General features: G+C 49.0%; 1 protein-coding gene across 1 annotated transcript in view; it reads left to right on the top strand.

Moving 5' to 3' along the window:
- Window positions 1-15,429, top strand: part of KSR2 (kinase suppressor of ras 2) — a gene marked incomplete at both ends in the record, with an annotated part of 270,212 nt that overhangs the window by 50,465 nt on the left and 204,318 nt on the right. Inside the window, one exon of the mRNA XM_084649295.1 lies at window positions 14,544-15,048. Within this exon, the coding sequence (XP_084505421.1) occupies window positions 14,544-15,048 (505 nt within the window). The remainder of the gene's footprint in view (window positions 1-14,543; window positions 15,049-15,429) is intronic.

The raw sequence follows: 15,429 nt of genomic DNA, 5'->3' as shown, positions 1-15,429 counted from the left end.
GATTTAGCCCGCCGTTTGCCTGTTGACTATCTGTAGGCTTTGTGTAAAGAGCACGATGCCGTTGTGGGGCGTTAGCTGTTCAAACACACCTACCAGCTTAGCAACTAACACTTTCTGAATGAAGTTTTTTGGTTTACAAGCTTAATTTCTGTGCCCTCCATTTCTGCCTTCGTACAATGGGGCTAGTGGCACTTGATCCATCCTCATAGAGCGCTCTGACACTTTAGATAAGTGCAAAATCTTGATAAGTCTTTGTCCTCTAGGGTTTTTTATCTTTGCTTGAAAAGGGTTCTAAAACCACTGCCTAGATTTGCTGGTCTCAGTTACAAGTCATCCGCAGTAGTATCATGATCAGGTCTAATGGGACTGTCCAAAAGGTGCGAACCCTGGTAGGGGAGAGGGAGCAGTTGAAATAGGGATAGTGCGAATGATGTAAGGACCCCTGGGAACCTTCATCCACGCCAGGAGCTGAAGCTGATCCACTCCCTGTTTGAGACCTAGAGCAGTTTAGCGCTGTGGTTTCTAACCTTTTTTCATTTGTCAACCTCTAAAAGTTTCAAATGGAGGTGCAGAACCCTTTGGAAATCTTAGACATGGCCTGTGCACCCCCAGCTTGATGGAAAAACCACTGATCTGGATAATTCCCCTCTCTGTGTTGTTTTTAATTTTAATGTGTGCTCCTACCAGTATTGACTCAGGTGGAATAGCGTCACTTACTGAATCACCAAGGTACTCTGGATGCTCCTGGGCAGTCTCCCATCTCAGCACTGACCAGACCTGACTTGGCTTCTTAGGAGATGTGGGCAGATCACAGCCTGAGGCTGCATGACTGCAAGCCCCTCATCCTAGAATCCCTCCTAGCCAGGGAACATGAAAGCACAGAGTAGCTTGAACACTTTCCCTGTAAGACTTCCTGTGGCAAGAGGGACTCTGTAGCTCTGTGGTGGTCTCCCCTTTGTAATCTGCACTGTGATATGAGAAGCAGAGTCCTGGGCTCTGGAGGACATACCTGCCAGCCGAGAGTTACTCCACGAGTGCTGGAAGGTGACTTTATCCTTTCCTCTTTGCGGTTATTTTTTTCTTTCCCGAGGCTCAGACCTTGGTGGATGACAATGATGTTTCCCCTCCACTGATGTCCGGTACAAAGCAATATTATTCTGCAGGCCACAGCGTCGGGTTTCGCTGGGGCTCCCGTGCCTCTTGATTGGCACATGCTGAATATGCAAAGGGTGGAAGGGTCACACCGTCCAGTGCAGTTTTGCATTTCTAATAGTTTGGTCTCAGGCACTGCATTGTTTGGGAGGGGCGGGGGTGTTTGGATCTGATTTGCTTTTCCCGGCTGTTTGCTCAGCCCAGAGAGCAGAGCAGGCACCAGACATCCAAGGGCTGCCTTCAGTGCCTGAGAGAGAGAGAGAGACTGGGGGACACAGGCTCAAGTCCAGTAGGAATTGCGAAGCTCTGAACAAACTCTCATCTTTGGCTGCTGTCTGTGTTTGGATGAAAGGGTGCTGGAATCCACTGGCTGCCCAGCAACTGCTTGTACGTAGGGCAAAGCAAAGCGACCAGAGATATTGCATATTCAAAAGGCTGGGAGAGCTAAGGCTATGTCTGCCCTGCCCTAAGCTTGGTTTAAACACGGCTGTAGCCAAATGGGGCTGTGGAGAGGCAATGGGATTTGGTCAGTCTAGTGTTGAAGTTACGCAGACTTTGGTGGCTTGAAAGTCTGATTCCAACTGAAAAAGCTCCTGTGTTTATATCTCCCTTAGGGGGAGCAGAGGTAGCAGCTGGTCTGCTGTATTCTGGTAGCAGCTAACTGAAAACGGGCCCCCATGGTGCTAGGTGCTGTACATGTACGTAGCAAGACTGACCCTGCTCTGAACAACATACAAGTCTAAACAGACACGCAATGAAGGAAGGGAAGTATTACCCCCACAGTACAGATGGCAGAGCGGTGGCATAGGAAGATGAAGCGATGTGCCCAAAGTTTCACAGGGACCCTGTGGCAGAGCTGGGAATTGAAACGAACGTAGTTGCTTTAGCCACCAGACTTCCCCTTCGTGATTTACACACCTGCAAGGATGCCCAGGAGGACTAGCCTAATTTTAGTGGGGGAGAGGGAGGATGGGCTCTTCAGTCCGTGATACAGATCACAGGCTCTCACTTTTCAAAATATTTGTTTAAAGTTAAAATTACAGGAACCTAATGCTGCCAAGCGGATAGTAGCTTTGTGAACTGAACAAATGGCTGGAGCTGTACACAAATGCTTAGACTCCATCAAACTCTCCCGTCCCCAGATCTAACATGGCTTTGCTCCCCATCGTGGATGTGGTTGGATCACGCTAGAACTCTGCCAGGCTACGACGAGGCATCGGTGTGTTTCGATAGCCAGCGTAGGGCCTATCGACGCTCCACGTGCAATCAAGTCCGGGGGCCTGGTTGCTACACTTGGATATGTCCAAGCCTCTAGTCTGGCTATAGAACGCGGCTGAAGCCGCGTCAGTGCTAACTGGAACCCTGCTGTACTGGGTCCCCTGACTAAGCTGTGCCTGTGACATACATGGGTGTTACGGTCTCTGGCAGTGAAATATGGTGAAAGGGACCAGATGGCCACGTGGAGACTAGGAAGGTTAATAGAACAACTCCCTCTGCCCATCTCCACTGCATCTAAGGATGGCCCCATCCAATCTAGTGGTCAAGAACATTTGACCATCACAGCAGAGTCATTTGGACACTTGTATTTTCTGGGTGCTACTTTCCAACTGACAAGTATGCAGAGGGTCGATTTGTTCACTCTTAGGTTAAAATATGTTCTATATCTTAAAATGTATTTTTGCGAGATGTGAAAATAAACCTCAGGTCTGTGTTATGCTGGATTTCCTGAACCCACTGGAATGAATTAAAATATACCCTATGGTGTATTTTCTGGTATATATTTTACATATGCCTTGAGTCTTAAACAAAAAAGCTGTACTTAAGGTCCTAATTTATAAATGGATTACTGCCTCTTTAAACCAGTGTGTGTTTTCGTCACAGGTACAATAGTAGAATCAATCTTTAGAAGCCAAGATTTATATTAACAAAGTTGGAATGAGGGACGCTGTTAACCCCTTCCATCCATCTCTCTTTGAGTCCTGACTTAGAGCCATCTAATTTCCCATGGGAAATGGTGTGGGGGGAAGGGCAGGGGAAGAGAAAACAGGTCATTATTGCATGTATCACATGTAAAGCATAATGAAGCTCTACAAGAATGATTTTCAATATTCAGCAGCTACTCAATCTCCCAGGCAGTTAGATTAGGGTGGAGGGATGGAGAGGGTCTCATACCCGCCAAGGACCTGTTTAAGCAAATCAAGGTTATGCACCACAAATGGTCATAGGAGGCTCTGTGGAAGTCCATGGAGTTGGATTTGATAACCTTGCCTGGAGTCAACCAGAGGGCAGTTGTGGCTTAGTGGACTGGGCTGGGGACAGGGCACTTGACCTTTATGCTTGACTGTGCAGTTGACATGGGCTGTGATTTAGGCCAAGTTTTTAATTTTGGGGGTTTAGCTGTATACACCTACTGCGCTCTATGGTGGAGTGTTAAATGCTGACAATACGCTTGTAAAGAACAGTTTCAGAATGCAGTTCCTGCCCTGAATAGCTTACAAGCTAAAGCATGTTAGTACATGAAATATAGTGTGCACAGGTTATTAAAAACCTGCTTATTGGGTTAACATGCGTGTAACAGATTCTTCTCCATCATGGCTATGAAACCTTAGACTTGGAAGCAATATTGTAGTGGCAGATAAAACACTGATTTTGGATTCGAAACAGGATTCATTTAATATTTAATATTACATGAGATCCCAGTAGAGGTGCTGTGGATTTCAGAATTAATGGTGTGTGACTTGTGAATTGTGAGCGGAGCTTATTATCTAAGGGGGAAAATGATCTGTTGTCGTATATTTGTCAGTCAATCCTGGCTCTTTAAGGGGTGTGTGTGTGTGTGTGTGCATTTGGAGGTAGTGAAGGCGATGAGAAGAAAATTGGAACTTGAAGTGGGATGTGAATAAAAGAGATGGGAGAACGGCAAAGAGATACCGAGGTCAAATCTTAAGCCAAAAAGCGTTAGCTTAAATCCATATTTACAGAGTGGAAGAGGATAAACTCAGTAAGAAGAAGAAGAAGAAAAATAAGCCTCTTATGGGGAAATTGGAACGATCATGAAAAAATGGTGAGGTTAAAACTATATAGATAACGGAGTCAAGTGGTCAGGCAGGCCCTGAGCCTGTGCTCACAAGTTCTGTGCGCCCAACATCTGCCTTGGGGAGTTGGAAGTCTGAACACTTCTGCACTCAGAGAAATGCCTGGATGTGCAGGGGCAACGTGTGGAGGTACCGTTTTGGAGGCTGGGTTCGGAAAGTCAGCCCTTCTGTGGCTTCTCGGCCCTTTGAACAGACTCGCTAATGCTTGAGCGGGGTTGAATTAAGTAGAGTTATGAGTAGACTGGCAGACGGATGATGACCTGTTGAAGATTCCCTGCCATGTAAATGACAGTACGCTATGCTTAGATTTTGGCCTATCCCCTTATGTGTCGTTTTATCATGGGACTTGATCCTGCACTCTATGAAGTCAATGGCAAAGCCCCCACTGACATCATTGACGTGGGTCGGCTCAGAGACAGACCCAAAACACCCTTCATTTAAAAAGGAAAAAGCTTTTCTATGGAACCCTGCTGCCTCCCGGCCTTTTTGTTGTAAGTGCAGGTACTTCACCGAGGGCAGGCACAGTCTCTTCTGTTTCTCCAATTAGTTTTTTTAATGGAATGGTTCATAAAGGGCTTCTCCTCCTCTAATTAAATCTGAGAAAGTGAGTGCGCGAAAGATGGACAACTTAGCCCAGAGACAGGGCAGCTGTCACCCAAGTCGTTCTGGGAAGCCACGCTGCTTAATAAATGACGAATGAGAAAGAGAGCGCATCTATTTTGCATCCTCTTTATGCAGAGCTCTAAGGCTTCAAAGCTCTGTGTCGGGGATAAAAGGTCACCCATGTCCCCACATAGCCATTTCCTCAAGACGTGTCAGTGGCTTGCTGGCAGATGAGCCCTCAAAGGCCGCTCCTTGTGATAGGTGTCTCTGCAGCTGTGGTGGGAGGCGAGAGGATGCCTGTCAGCCCCGAACTTGGAGGAGTCAGAGCGTCCTGTACATTTTTCTCTTTCTCCTGTGAGGGGCTTTTTGCGCTCATGGTGTTGGAAAAGGCCCCTGCCGTCCCAGTCACTCTGCGGGTTTATTAATGGAGCGAAGGCTGCATTTCTTCCCACTCTCTTTCTGTGCCCACACCAGTAAATCACCATGACAGGAGTTTGCTCTTGCTTAACGCCCTATATTGTTTAGCTGGGGGGCAGGGCGGATAATTCAGCTGAAATTGCCGCACACTAGAAATCGTCTCTCTTAAAAAACTATATTAATATTCAGCATCTAAACAAGGGAAACCTACTGTAATAATTGCACAGGCAATTCATCAAGCCTGGCTCACCAGTGCAATTATCAGACAAATACACCAGCTCTGAAATAATGAAGATTGCCCCCGTCCGCCCCCCCGGCCCAAAAATCCATTCCCTCTCCAGATGAGTTGAATGGAGAGATAGATGGCTTCCATTTGTCACTTACATAATGACTAATACCTCTTCATTAAGATGGGTTGGTTTCATGCACATGACTGACTCCCTAAGCATCCAGATGAGAATATAACACACACACTTTGGGGATGTGGCTAAATGCAGACTCATTAGTTGGGATATTTGGGTATATTTAAAGGGACACAGATGGTTAGCACCACTCTTTAGGTTTTGTATTTAAAAGTTATAGAGTAGTTTTCTTAGGGTTTTGAGAAAAAGATTGTACGAAACCTCACAGAAATGTGTTTTTTCAATAAGGTCAGAAAAAACAGGGGGTAGCCTTGTTGATAGATTGGTGGGAAAGCAAAGATTTCCTAGGAACTTCCTTAATTAGAGAGACCATTTTAATTAAATAAGCAACCAAGATGTGACCATGACTCTGACTCTACTCCTGGCTCCAACCACTAGATGAAACAGGCCATGTTACGAGCCCTGATATAAGGTGAAAGCATTACAATGAAAACCTAAAGAACAATCAAAGTTCCTAGGCACATGCTAAAAGCTTAGCAGAGTCACCCATCAGTCTTATTGGGCCTCAGTAGGGCAAAGTCCTGGCAACCCTTCTCAGGGAGGATTGGGGGCCCGAGGGTCCTGTCCATTTGTTGGATCGGAACCAAGGCCCCGAGTCAGTTTAAACTGAGGCTTTTTATCCAAAAGTCCCTTCTTTGTCTTTTCATTTGTCTATTTGTTTGTGAAGGATCCACTTTGTGAACCTCACCAAGTGGTGGTACCTCTCTGAAGGCATTACAGCCTGAGTGAATTTGCCTAATCGTCTCCTACTGTTGTTAATTCCTGGCGGGCTGTGGTCATGCTCCCCCCTGGACTTGCATACAATCCATGGGCTACGATGATACATTAACTAGTAAGATCTTCCAAAGATAGTGCCACTTCTGTCACGCATACCTCCAAGTATCTGGTCTTCCTCTTGATGGGGTGAAGGAGAAGCATTTGACTAGAATTGATGATGACGAGATGGAGGGAGGGAGGATGAGTGAATACCTGATGGACTGGTCTAATGGTTTTATTAGCCTGTATTTCTGAAGTGAAATATGTGGCATGCACAGAACACGTGCTGGTATTTGTATAGTACATGCTACAATATTGCTAGTATTTTTTTCCTTTGCGTTCTGTAGTTATAAATAAAAAGGTTACTGGTATTTTTTTTCTTATCCCTCTGTCTGAAAAGCAAGGTTGCCATAGGTACCATCAGTCCAAGTTTACAGTATGTTGAAAGAGAGAAAAACAACAAATGATACATTTTAGAAACCTTAAAAATGATTCAAAATAGCTCTTCCGCTGTGATTTTAAGGTCCTTCCCCTCGGGACCTTCCAGGGCCAGAAGCAAATGCTGTGCACCCCATTGGAAGCTGGGGATCTCCCCCAAAGCTCTTAACCGTAATGGGTTTGGAAAGATCAGACCATTAATAGAGCCCTGCACGGATATAAAATTTGTATCCGCATCCGATCCGCACTCTGCAAAAATGATATAAAGTGGATATCGGTGGATCTGCAGGGCTCTAACCATTAACCCAGGAGTGGTGCAAGACTGAAGGTGTAGCTAGGCCTGGGCCTCCAGCTAGAGTCATCTGGGGTGGTGGTGGTGGGCAATATTTCTGGCAGGTCTTTTAAAATGAAAAGTGGTGGCTATTTGGAGCTACTCAGATATTTGGAGTGTCAGATTAATGGGCAGAGTGCAGGTGAAGGGGCAATAAATGGAGCTTATTGACTAGTTCTGCATTTGATTACAAGGATATCTCCACCACCTACTGTGTGTGGCATAATGTGTTGCCTCTATAAAATATATCTGTGGCTACTTTGTGTTATATGGAATAATAGATCAATGCAATAGGCCCAGTTCTTGTAACCCATGTGGAAGCTGGGCCTGCTTATGCCAATCCAGTTGCAGGACTGGGAGTTGATATTGTGTCTCTGTTCCCCTATCTTGTGTTTCCTCCTGCCCTCTTCCCAGCCAGACCCACCTTCCCTTAGAGCAATAATAATGTCCAAGAAAGCCCATTATTGATGGAATAAAATTGTCTTGAATTTAATAGTTTATGGAAATAGTATTTTCCTGCTCTAAAATGCATTCCCTGTTTCACCAAATCTGCTCAAAGAGAAGGGCCCTGTACATGCACGTGTTGTGTGCATGCAGGCAGTTGTGTGTGTGTTTAAAATACATTCCCCAAGCTTGACCGGGTTATTTTTAGGCATGACGCACCCACCATTGAAAGATCCCGTTACTTTGATGCTGGAGTGCAGCAATCTTGTTACGACATCGTCAGCCATCACAATGAATAGCGGCTAAACACGGATAGGCAATGAGAAGAGAGGACAGAGCTGAGATGCTCAGGGCAAGCTGCATCACAGTCTCTTTGGCAATGAAATATTGGAGCCTTTACTTGTCAGTGGCTTAGGCTGACACACCAGTTGTGGTCTTGCTGTGCTAGATTCCCTGTGGCCAGTCTACTCTGGTGTTTAGGAAGTGTTGGTCATCATTAATTGTCTAATGATTGTTACTGTTTAGCTAGGGAAGGAATTGTCCTAGCTAGAGAGAGCTCTGGTGTGCCAATGGACTATTCCTGACCCACAACTGCCTGGCAGCCTCCCAGTTATGCAAATCTCTGCACACTTATTGGCTGGTGGAGTGGGTGTTCTGAGTTACATAAACTTGTGTGGTTTTTCTCAGTCACCTTACAACATGCTCAGATTGGCTAAGTGATGTTAATAGCTGGCCAGAGCCAGGGGTTAAAGTAAGTTAGAGGACTTTCTGGTACGCCGGAGTTCTGAGCAGGGGGTGTGGCCTCAACCGGAAGAGGAAGGGCCTTAACTCCCTGGGCCCTTTAAATCTTGATTTAAAGGGCCAGGGCTCCAGCTGCGGTAGTGGCGGCTGGGAGCCCAGGGCCCTTTAAATCACCCCCGAGCTACCAGCTGCAGAGGCGGCTGGGAGCCCCGGGGCTCGGGGGCGATTTAAAGGGCCCAGGGCTCCAGCTGCCGCTACCGCAGCAGAGCCCCAGGCCCTTTTAAATCAATGAGGAGCCCTGGGGGCTCCCGGCTGCCACTGCTAGCCCGGGCTCTGGCAGAGCTTTAAAGGGCTTGGGGCTCTGCTGTGGTAGCAGCTGCCAGAGCCCCGAGCCCTTTAAATCCCCGCCTGAGCCCTGCTGCCTGAGCCCTGGGATAGCGGTGGCTGGGCTCCATCGGGGATTTAAAGGGCCCCGGGACTCCAGCCACCGTTACCGCCCCGGCCCTTTAAATCCCCTCTGGAGCCCCACCGCCGCTACCCCAGGGCTTCGGCATCAGGGCTCAGGCGGGGATTTAAAGGGCCCCGGGAGGGTAGCGGTGGCTGGAGCTCTGGGGCTCTTTAAATCCCTGCCGTAGCCCGTCACTGCTGCTACCCCAGGGCTCGGGCAGCAGGGCTCAGGTGGGGATTTAAAGGGCCCCAGGGCAGTAGCAGCGGCTGGAGCTCCGGGGCCCTTTAAATCCCCGCTGCAGCCCGCCGCCACTACCCCAGGGCTTTAAATTGCCCTCTCAGAAAGCCGGTCCTGGTAGGTGCACCGGCTCTTACCGGCTTACTTTCACCTCTGGCCAGAGCACAAACATTTACATAATGGCTGCACAGTGGCACAGTTCAGATCCCTGTACCTCCTACAGGCTGCTGCCCCGATAGCTTCGTATCCACATACCTGCAAAAACTCCTGCATCTAAGCCATGGGGCAACTCCTCTCTGCAATGTCCTCTGTACTCTCTACTTTCCTCTCCCTGCTTCTGTTCTCAGCTGCCTGCAAAGCAGGACTTGAGAATGAAAGGTGCTAATTCATGGTACTAGCTGGCTCACTGTCTGTGAGCTGGTAGCACAAGAGAGAGGAGCAGAGCCTGCACCGGGGCAGGGTGCTTAATTTTAAATAACTTGCTGTTATTTAACTCCAATAACTTGGAGTCTACAATAGAGGCAGGGTGCAGGTAATTCGCCAGGCACAAACATAAAATGATTGAGCTTCTCTTTGCAAATTAATTACGCTTTAAAAATCCAGTTATTCTTAAATATATATTTTGTGATAAAAGATTTCTATGCTCATTGTTAAATGAATGCCTCCTTCACAGCACCCCAGCCCTTCTGAGGGCTAGATTCCGCTATGTTACAATGGTACATCCATTTGGAGTAAGCCCTTTGACTTCAGGGCACTCTGGATTTACGTTGTCGTTGTTACTGCAAACAGTCTGTGGGCTGTACTAAAGCAGGGACCTCATTTGCACTGCCTCAGACAGGGTGAGGTTTACGTGTACGTCATTATCTTTGGCTCTTCCTGACCTTTGAGGCCTTCTCTTTACAAACCTAATGTTCTTTCACGTGGTATCACTCCATCTACGCTAGGAGGGTTGTGTAGGGAAGGGTTCCTACCAGTTCCCATGGAGGTCCCCAGTGCAGCCTGCACACTGCCATCCTGGATTTCTCCCTCCGCCATTTGAGGAGAAAACCACTGAAGAACTGAATCCAATCTAATCATTGCTACCATGCTCATCACTGTAATAGCCAAATAATTTATCTGCTGCAGTAGGCTGTTCTGTAGTCTCCTGAGGGAGGTGGCGGAAGCCCCATTGCTCGAGACATTTAAAATTAGACTAGATAAGGCCCTAGGGAAGATTTAGCAGGGAAGAGGCCTGCATTGGAAGGGGGCTGGGCTAGATGGCTAGCATTTGCACTCTTGTGACCTGTCCTTAGAACTGAAATCTCTGAGCTCTGTCTTCAGCTGAAGGAAATGCAGACAGGCTCAATGAAGTAAGTGGAACTACATCTATTTCCATCAGCTGAAGGTCTGTCTCTTTAATCTCAGCTCAAGTAGATCCTACAAAGTATAGCTTGACTTGGTGGAGTCTTTATCCTTGGCTTCACTCCTGCATGTACTGCTTTGTTGGCTTATTCTCTTCCCCATTTCATCTTCTCCTGCTCTATTTAATGAGACAACTTCCTTCCCCTCTTCCGTCCTTTGCCTTCATTTCCTCTCCTGCGTTGGCCATCAGTTAATGCCCTGCATACCCCTGACCCCGTCCAATTCTGGGTACTGTTTTCCACCCCCCTGTGCTTGTCATTTGGAAACCTTCCCAGTCACACCAGACCTGTCCATGGGGCTGCTCCCCAGGAGGGCTGCGAATGTCACGCTGAGGCAAGTATTTCTGGGCCTGAACAAGCTCCTTTCTGTCAAGTTATAACGTACTAAGTGAATGATTTGTCATTTGTCACCTGAAGAATCTGATTGTTGTTTGGAGCTGGTGTGTCCTATCTTCAGATCTCGGCTATTCTCCATGTCCTGCCTGCACTTCACCCCTTCCTCATTCAGAAATAGCCCTGGGAATCCGGGTCTGATCCAAAGCCTGTTGAAGTCAGTGGAAAGAACTCCCCACTGATGTCTGCGGGCTTTTGGATCAGCCCATTTCAGGTCCCCTGAGGAACACGTCACAGTGAGCATGTGCTGTGTGCAGGGCAGAGGAGGTGCATGGGGACCCCCTGCTCTGCAGGACTCTTCTCATACAAGCTCCCAGAGCTCAGGCTGATGGGCCGTGTTGCGAAGGAGTGAGGTGGGACTGCTGGATCAGCTGCCGTGCCATTTCCTCCCACAGACCGTTTGCCATGGCAATGCTGCAGAGCTGGTGTGTGAAGATTTTTCTTCTCCAGCCACCATTGCCTGGCCTGCAGGCTAGATGGAGGGTGAAGAGTGAAAAGGAAATGAGATTTTAACAGTTCTCTTTGTTCTCAATTCCATGGGTTTCGTTAAGAACATGAAGGCAGCAGCAGCCTCTTCCACCATTGCTGGGTGTGGGCTGGTGTGTCAGCAGACTCTCCATGGTGGCACCAACATCCTCAATAAAGACTCCCCTCTGTGTTCTGCAACAGACGCAGAAAGATGTTTGGAATTAAAATGTGGTTTGGGGCTGTTGTTTTTTTTTTTTTGGTAACAGACACGTTCCTCTAAAGAAGCCACTGAACTCTTCGAAAGCTCCTCTCTCTGAACCAGTAATAGTAAAATAGTAAGTGGCTACTTGAGCACTACAAACCTCCTCTGATGTTCACACCAGCCTCTCAGAATCTTACTTCCACTCACCTGCTAACTTTTAATCTGAAGACAGACTTTCCCAACCCCCAGTCTCTCCCTTTGATAAGAACGTCTCCCCATGCCTTAGCAGTACAATTCAGAAGAATCCCCCCTCCCCAAAGCTCTTTTTAATCAAACCCTACACCTTTCATTTCCAAAGCCCATTCCTCCTTTTCTTCTCAAGTGCTTGAAATAAAACGATTCCTATGGAAAGGGTGGGCAATTAATAATGAAAGAAAGTGTGGGAGGGCGAAAAATCTCCCTTTTTAAAATAAAAGACTACATTTTGATTCAGGTTTTATTAGAGGAGAGGATCAAAAGAGCTGGGACAAGAGCGCTCGAATCTGATTCATCATTTGAATACCACTAAAGTGTCCCCGCAGACAGACATGTACCCATCACTATGCTAGTTGGCACTTTCAGTAATTAAGTGTGGCTTCTTTTATTTATTCCCCCCGCTCCAAACTGCAGAACTTGAAGTGCATAGTGTGTGTCTGTGTGTATGTGAAAGTGAGAATTGGCTGGGTTGGAAGAGGAAGAGATGCTGGAGCTTGTCAGACAATTGGAGTCCTGGTGGCACTTTAGAAAGGTGGAATCCACTGGGCAGCACTTGAAACTGTGAGTGGACAAAGAAGCAGAAGGAAGGGAAGGCCGGATGCATGGGACCTGGGTGGAGGGGGAAGAGGTGGAGGAGGTACTAGACAAGACAGAGGGGAAAAAATATCTTCGCTGCCAAGTGTGGCTTAAAAGCAAGAGAGCTGAGCGAGCGAACCCTTTGAGGCTGTGTGACTCTTGTGCCTGTTTGCACGGAGCCATCACCTCAGCCCTCCCTGTGAATCTCTGCCGCTGCTCTCTCATGTCCGTTTCTTTTTAAAAATGATTTGTACATTTGAGTCACGGAGTTCAATTTCCAGCTCTGCTACAGCCCAATGTGTGACCTTGGTCAAGTCACTTATCTTCTTTCTGCCTCCGATCCCCATTATACAGATGGGGAAAATACTCCCTTCCTCCCAACCGTCGTCTGTCCTCTCTGCTTAGACTGTGAGCCCTTTGGGGCAGGGACTGTCTCCTCATTGTGTGTGGACAGCACGCAGCACAATGGGGCTCTGATCCCTGACTGGGGCTTCTAGGTGCTACCATGATGCGAATCGTAAGGAGTAGTAACCCGTCTATTGTTGAAAGGAAAGCCCTAGGGGGCTCTGAAATTGCGTGTAAGTTGTTGTCATATTTCAGTCTTTGGGAATAGCTACTCTGAATAAGCATGGGGGAGGGGAGGGCATGTGGTGAGGTGTGTGGTGGGGTCTATGGGATACAGTGAGAAGGCTCTGAACTGGGAGTTGGTGACCTATAGCACTGATCTGCTAGGACTGGGCAAGTCACTTCCCCTCGCTGCCTCTTCTTTCTCTTTGTCTGTCTCGTCTGCCTACATTGGGGCAGGGGCTCTTGGTGGTTTCACGGCACCCAGCACAGAGAGGCCTTGGTCTTGGTGGAGGCCTCCAGATCTACGGTGATCCATACATTTCCATAAGGAGAACACACTTGTCCCGTGTCTAGTCCATAGCCCAGTGCTCTCTCTCTCTGGCTGAGGACTGCTCATGCAGACGGGAGGGTGTCAGCTCCTGGAAGGTGGCAGGCCCGTTTCCCCAGTGTCCGGAGAATTCCTGCCAAGAGAGGCTCGCGTTGGATCCTCTGGCGGGACTCGGGAGGAGGACGTGATTCAGTCACCATCGTTCAGCACTTTGGTTGTTATGTGTGTGCATCGCACGAGGCTCTCCAGGGATTAAAGTGAAAACAGCCCCCTGCTTTGCACATGGGTGACTCGCGGAGCCTTTTCGGCTTCCGTGCTGAACTTGTCACAGAGTGTCCCAAAGGCTGCACTCCTCTTGGACTCTGAACCCTTGTTCTGCAGGGGCGGGTGCAGGCCCAAAGTTGCCTCGGGAACCAATTGGACATGTTTTCGTGTGCATTTAGCACTGCTGAAAGGTTGGCAGCCCTGGAGACGGCAGTGTTAGGGCCCAGAGAGCAGCTGGACAAGCTTTTCCCATTCTGCCTCCACTGAAGCGTTGGCTACCACTTACTTCTGGGAGCGGGGTGGGAAGGAGAAGGTCAAGGCAGTTCATTCTCTAGGGCCCATTCAATCCTAGGATTCTGGCCAAAGTTGACCCTCCCCCACCTCGTGCCAAAAAATCTGTGCTGTGCTACTTGCCCTTAGTTTCCCACCCCAGAGACAGCTGCATTTGAGTGTTTCCTCTGGGGTCCTTTGGGCTGGAACGTGCCCTTTAAAGGTAGAATCGCAGGAGGCTAATATACAGCTCAAAGCAGCACTGGCTGGGCAGGCTGTAGGTAGGAAGCTATGTCCTGGGAGGTTGGTTCTCCAGTATCTCATGCACGGCCTCCTGCCCGAAAGGCCTGAGGGGTTAAGAGGGAACCTGGCTCTGTTCTGACTGAAGTTGGTCTTTGCACCCAACTCTGAAGGTGTTAAGATGTGGGCCCAGTCAGTTCTCTGGCAGAAGCTTGTTCTGTCAGTCGCGATGTCCTGGTCGAAAGCAGCTGGGGCACAGGGTGAGAGGCAGGTGATGCACCAGCCAGGTCCTGGCTCCGTTAGGCTGTTGTAAATAAGGACCAAGATCCTCCCCATGGAGGCCTGATTTTCAGAGGTTCAGAGCACTGGCAGTTCTTGCTGACATCCGCTGGAGTTGGGGCTGGTCAGCACCCCTGAAAGTCAGGCCTGCAATCAGGCACGTGTGTTTAATGCCAGCAGTGTCTAATTGCATGGCGCTCTTTGTTTGTTACCTCAGGAGGCAGCCTTTCCAAGCAAGACTGGACCATCCAGTGGCCGACGCCAGAAACGGGGAAGGAGAACACCCCCGTGTGTCAGCCCGAATCCATGCAGTGGATCAGAACGCACCTTTCCCAGAGCCCCAAAGTGCAGGCCAAGTGCATGCAGCGTTACTGTCACCCGGGTTCGGCCCACGGGCCGACATACGCCCACGTGGAGAGACTGACTGTGGAGGGCTATCCCGGCCTGTGCCCCCCGCTGGAAGCCGGTCACCGCTCCTTGCCGCCATCCCCCCGGCAACGGCACCCTGTTCACACCCCCCCACGGACGCCTAACATAGTCACCACCATGACTCCTCCCGGCACGCCGCCAGTGAGGCGGAGAAACAAGCTGAAACCTCCGGGGACGCCGCCCCCGTCATCCCGGAAACTGATTCACCTCATCCCCGGCTTCACGGCCTTGCACCGGAGCAAGTCGCACGAGTTCCAGCTGGGCCATCGAGTGGACGAGGCGCACACGCCCAAGTAAGTGAGCTTGGGGGCAGTGCCTGGGCAAGCTGAGCCGGGTGGGGAGCTCGGGGTGGGAGCCCTGTGGTGGGGGTAGGAAACGACCGAGTAGCGTACAGCCCTGGGGCGTGCTTCGGAGTGAGTGTGGTTTAATAGCTAGAATGCTGGTATCCCAGCATTTTGGGTTCTGATCCTGGTTCGGGCACTGAGTAGCCCTGGGTGGGTCAGTCCACCTCCCCGTGCCTCAGTTTCCCCCTCTGTAAAATGGCGGCGAGGCCTATCCCACAAAAGTGTTGAGGAACTGAAGGTTTGAGATCCATGGATGGCAGGTGTGAAGGAAGCTGAAGTGTGCTTGCAGCTGCTCTCTGTCAGAGCTGTTTGTGGTAGCCGTGAACACTC

Source organism: Lepidochelys olivacea (genome assembly GCF_965140295.1).
Source record: "Lepidochelys olivacea isolate rLepOli2 genome assembly, chromosome: 15".
Classification (NCBI taxonomy): Eukaryota; Metazoa; Chordata; order Testudines; family Cheloniidae; genus Lepidochelys; species Lepidochelys olivacea.
This window is presented reverse-complemented; position numbering and strand designations above follow the sequence as displayed.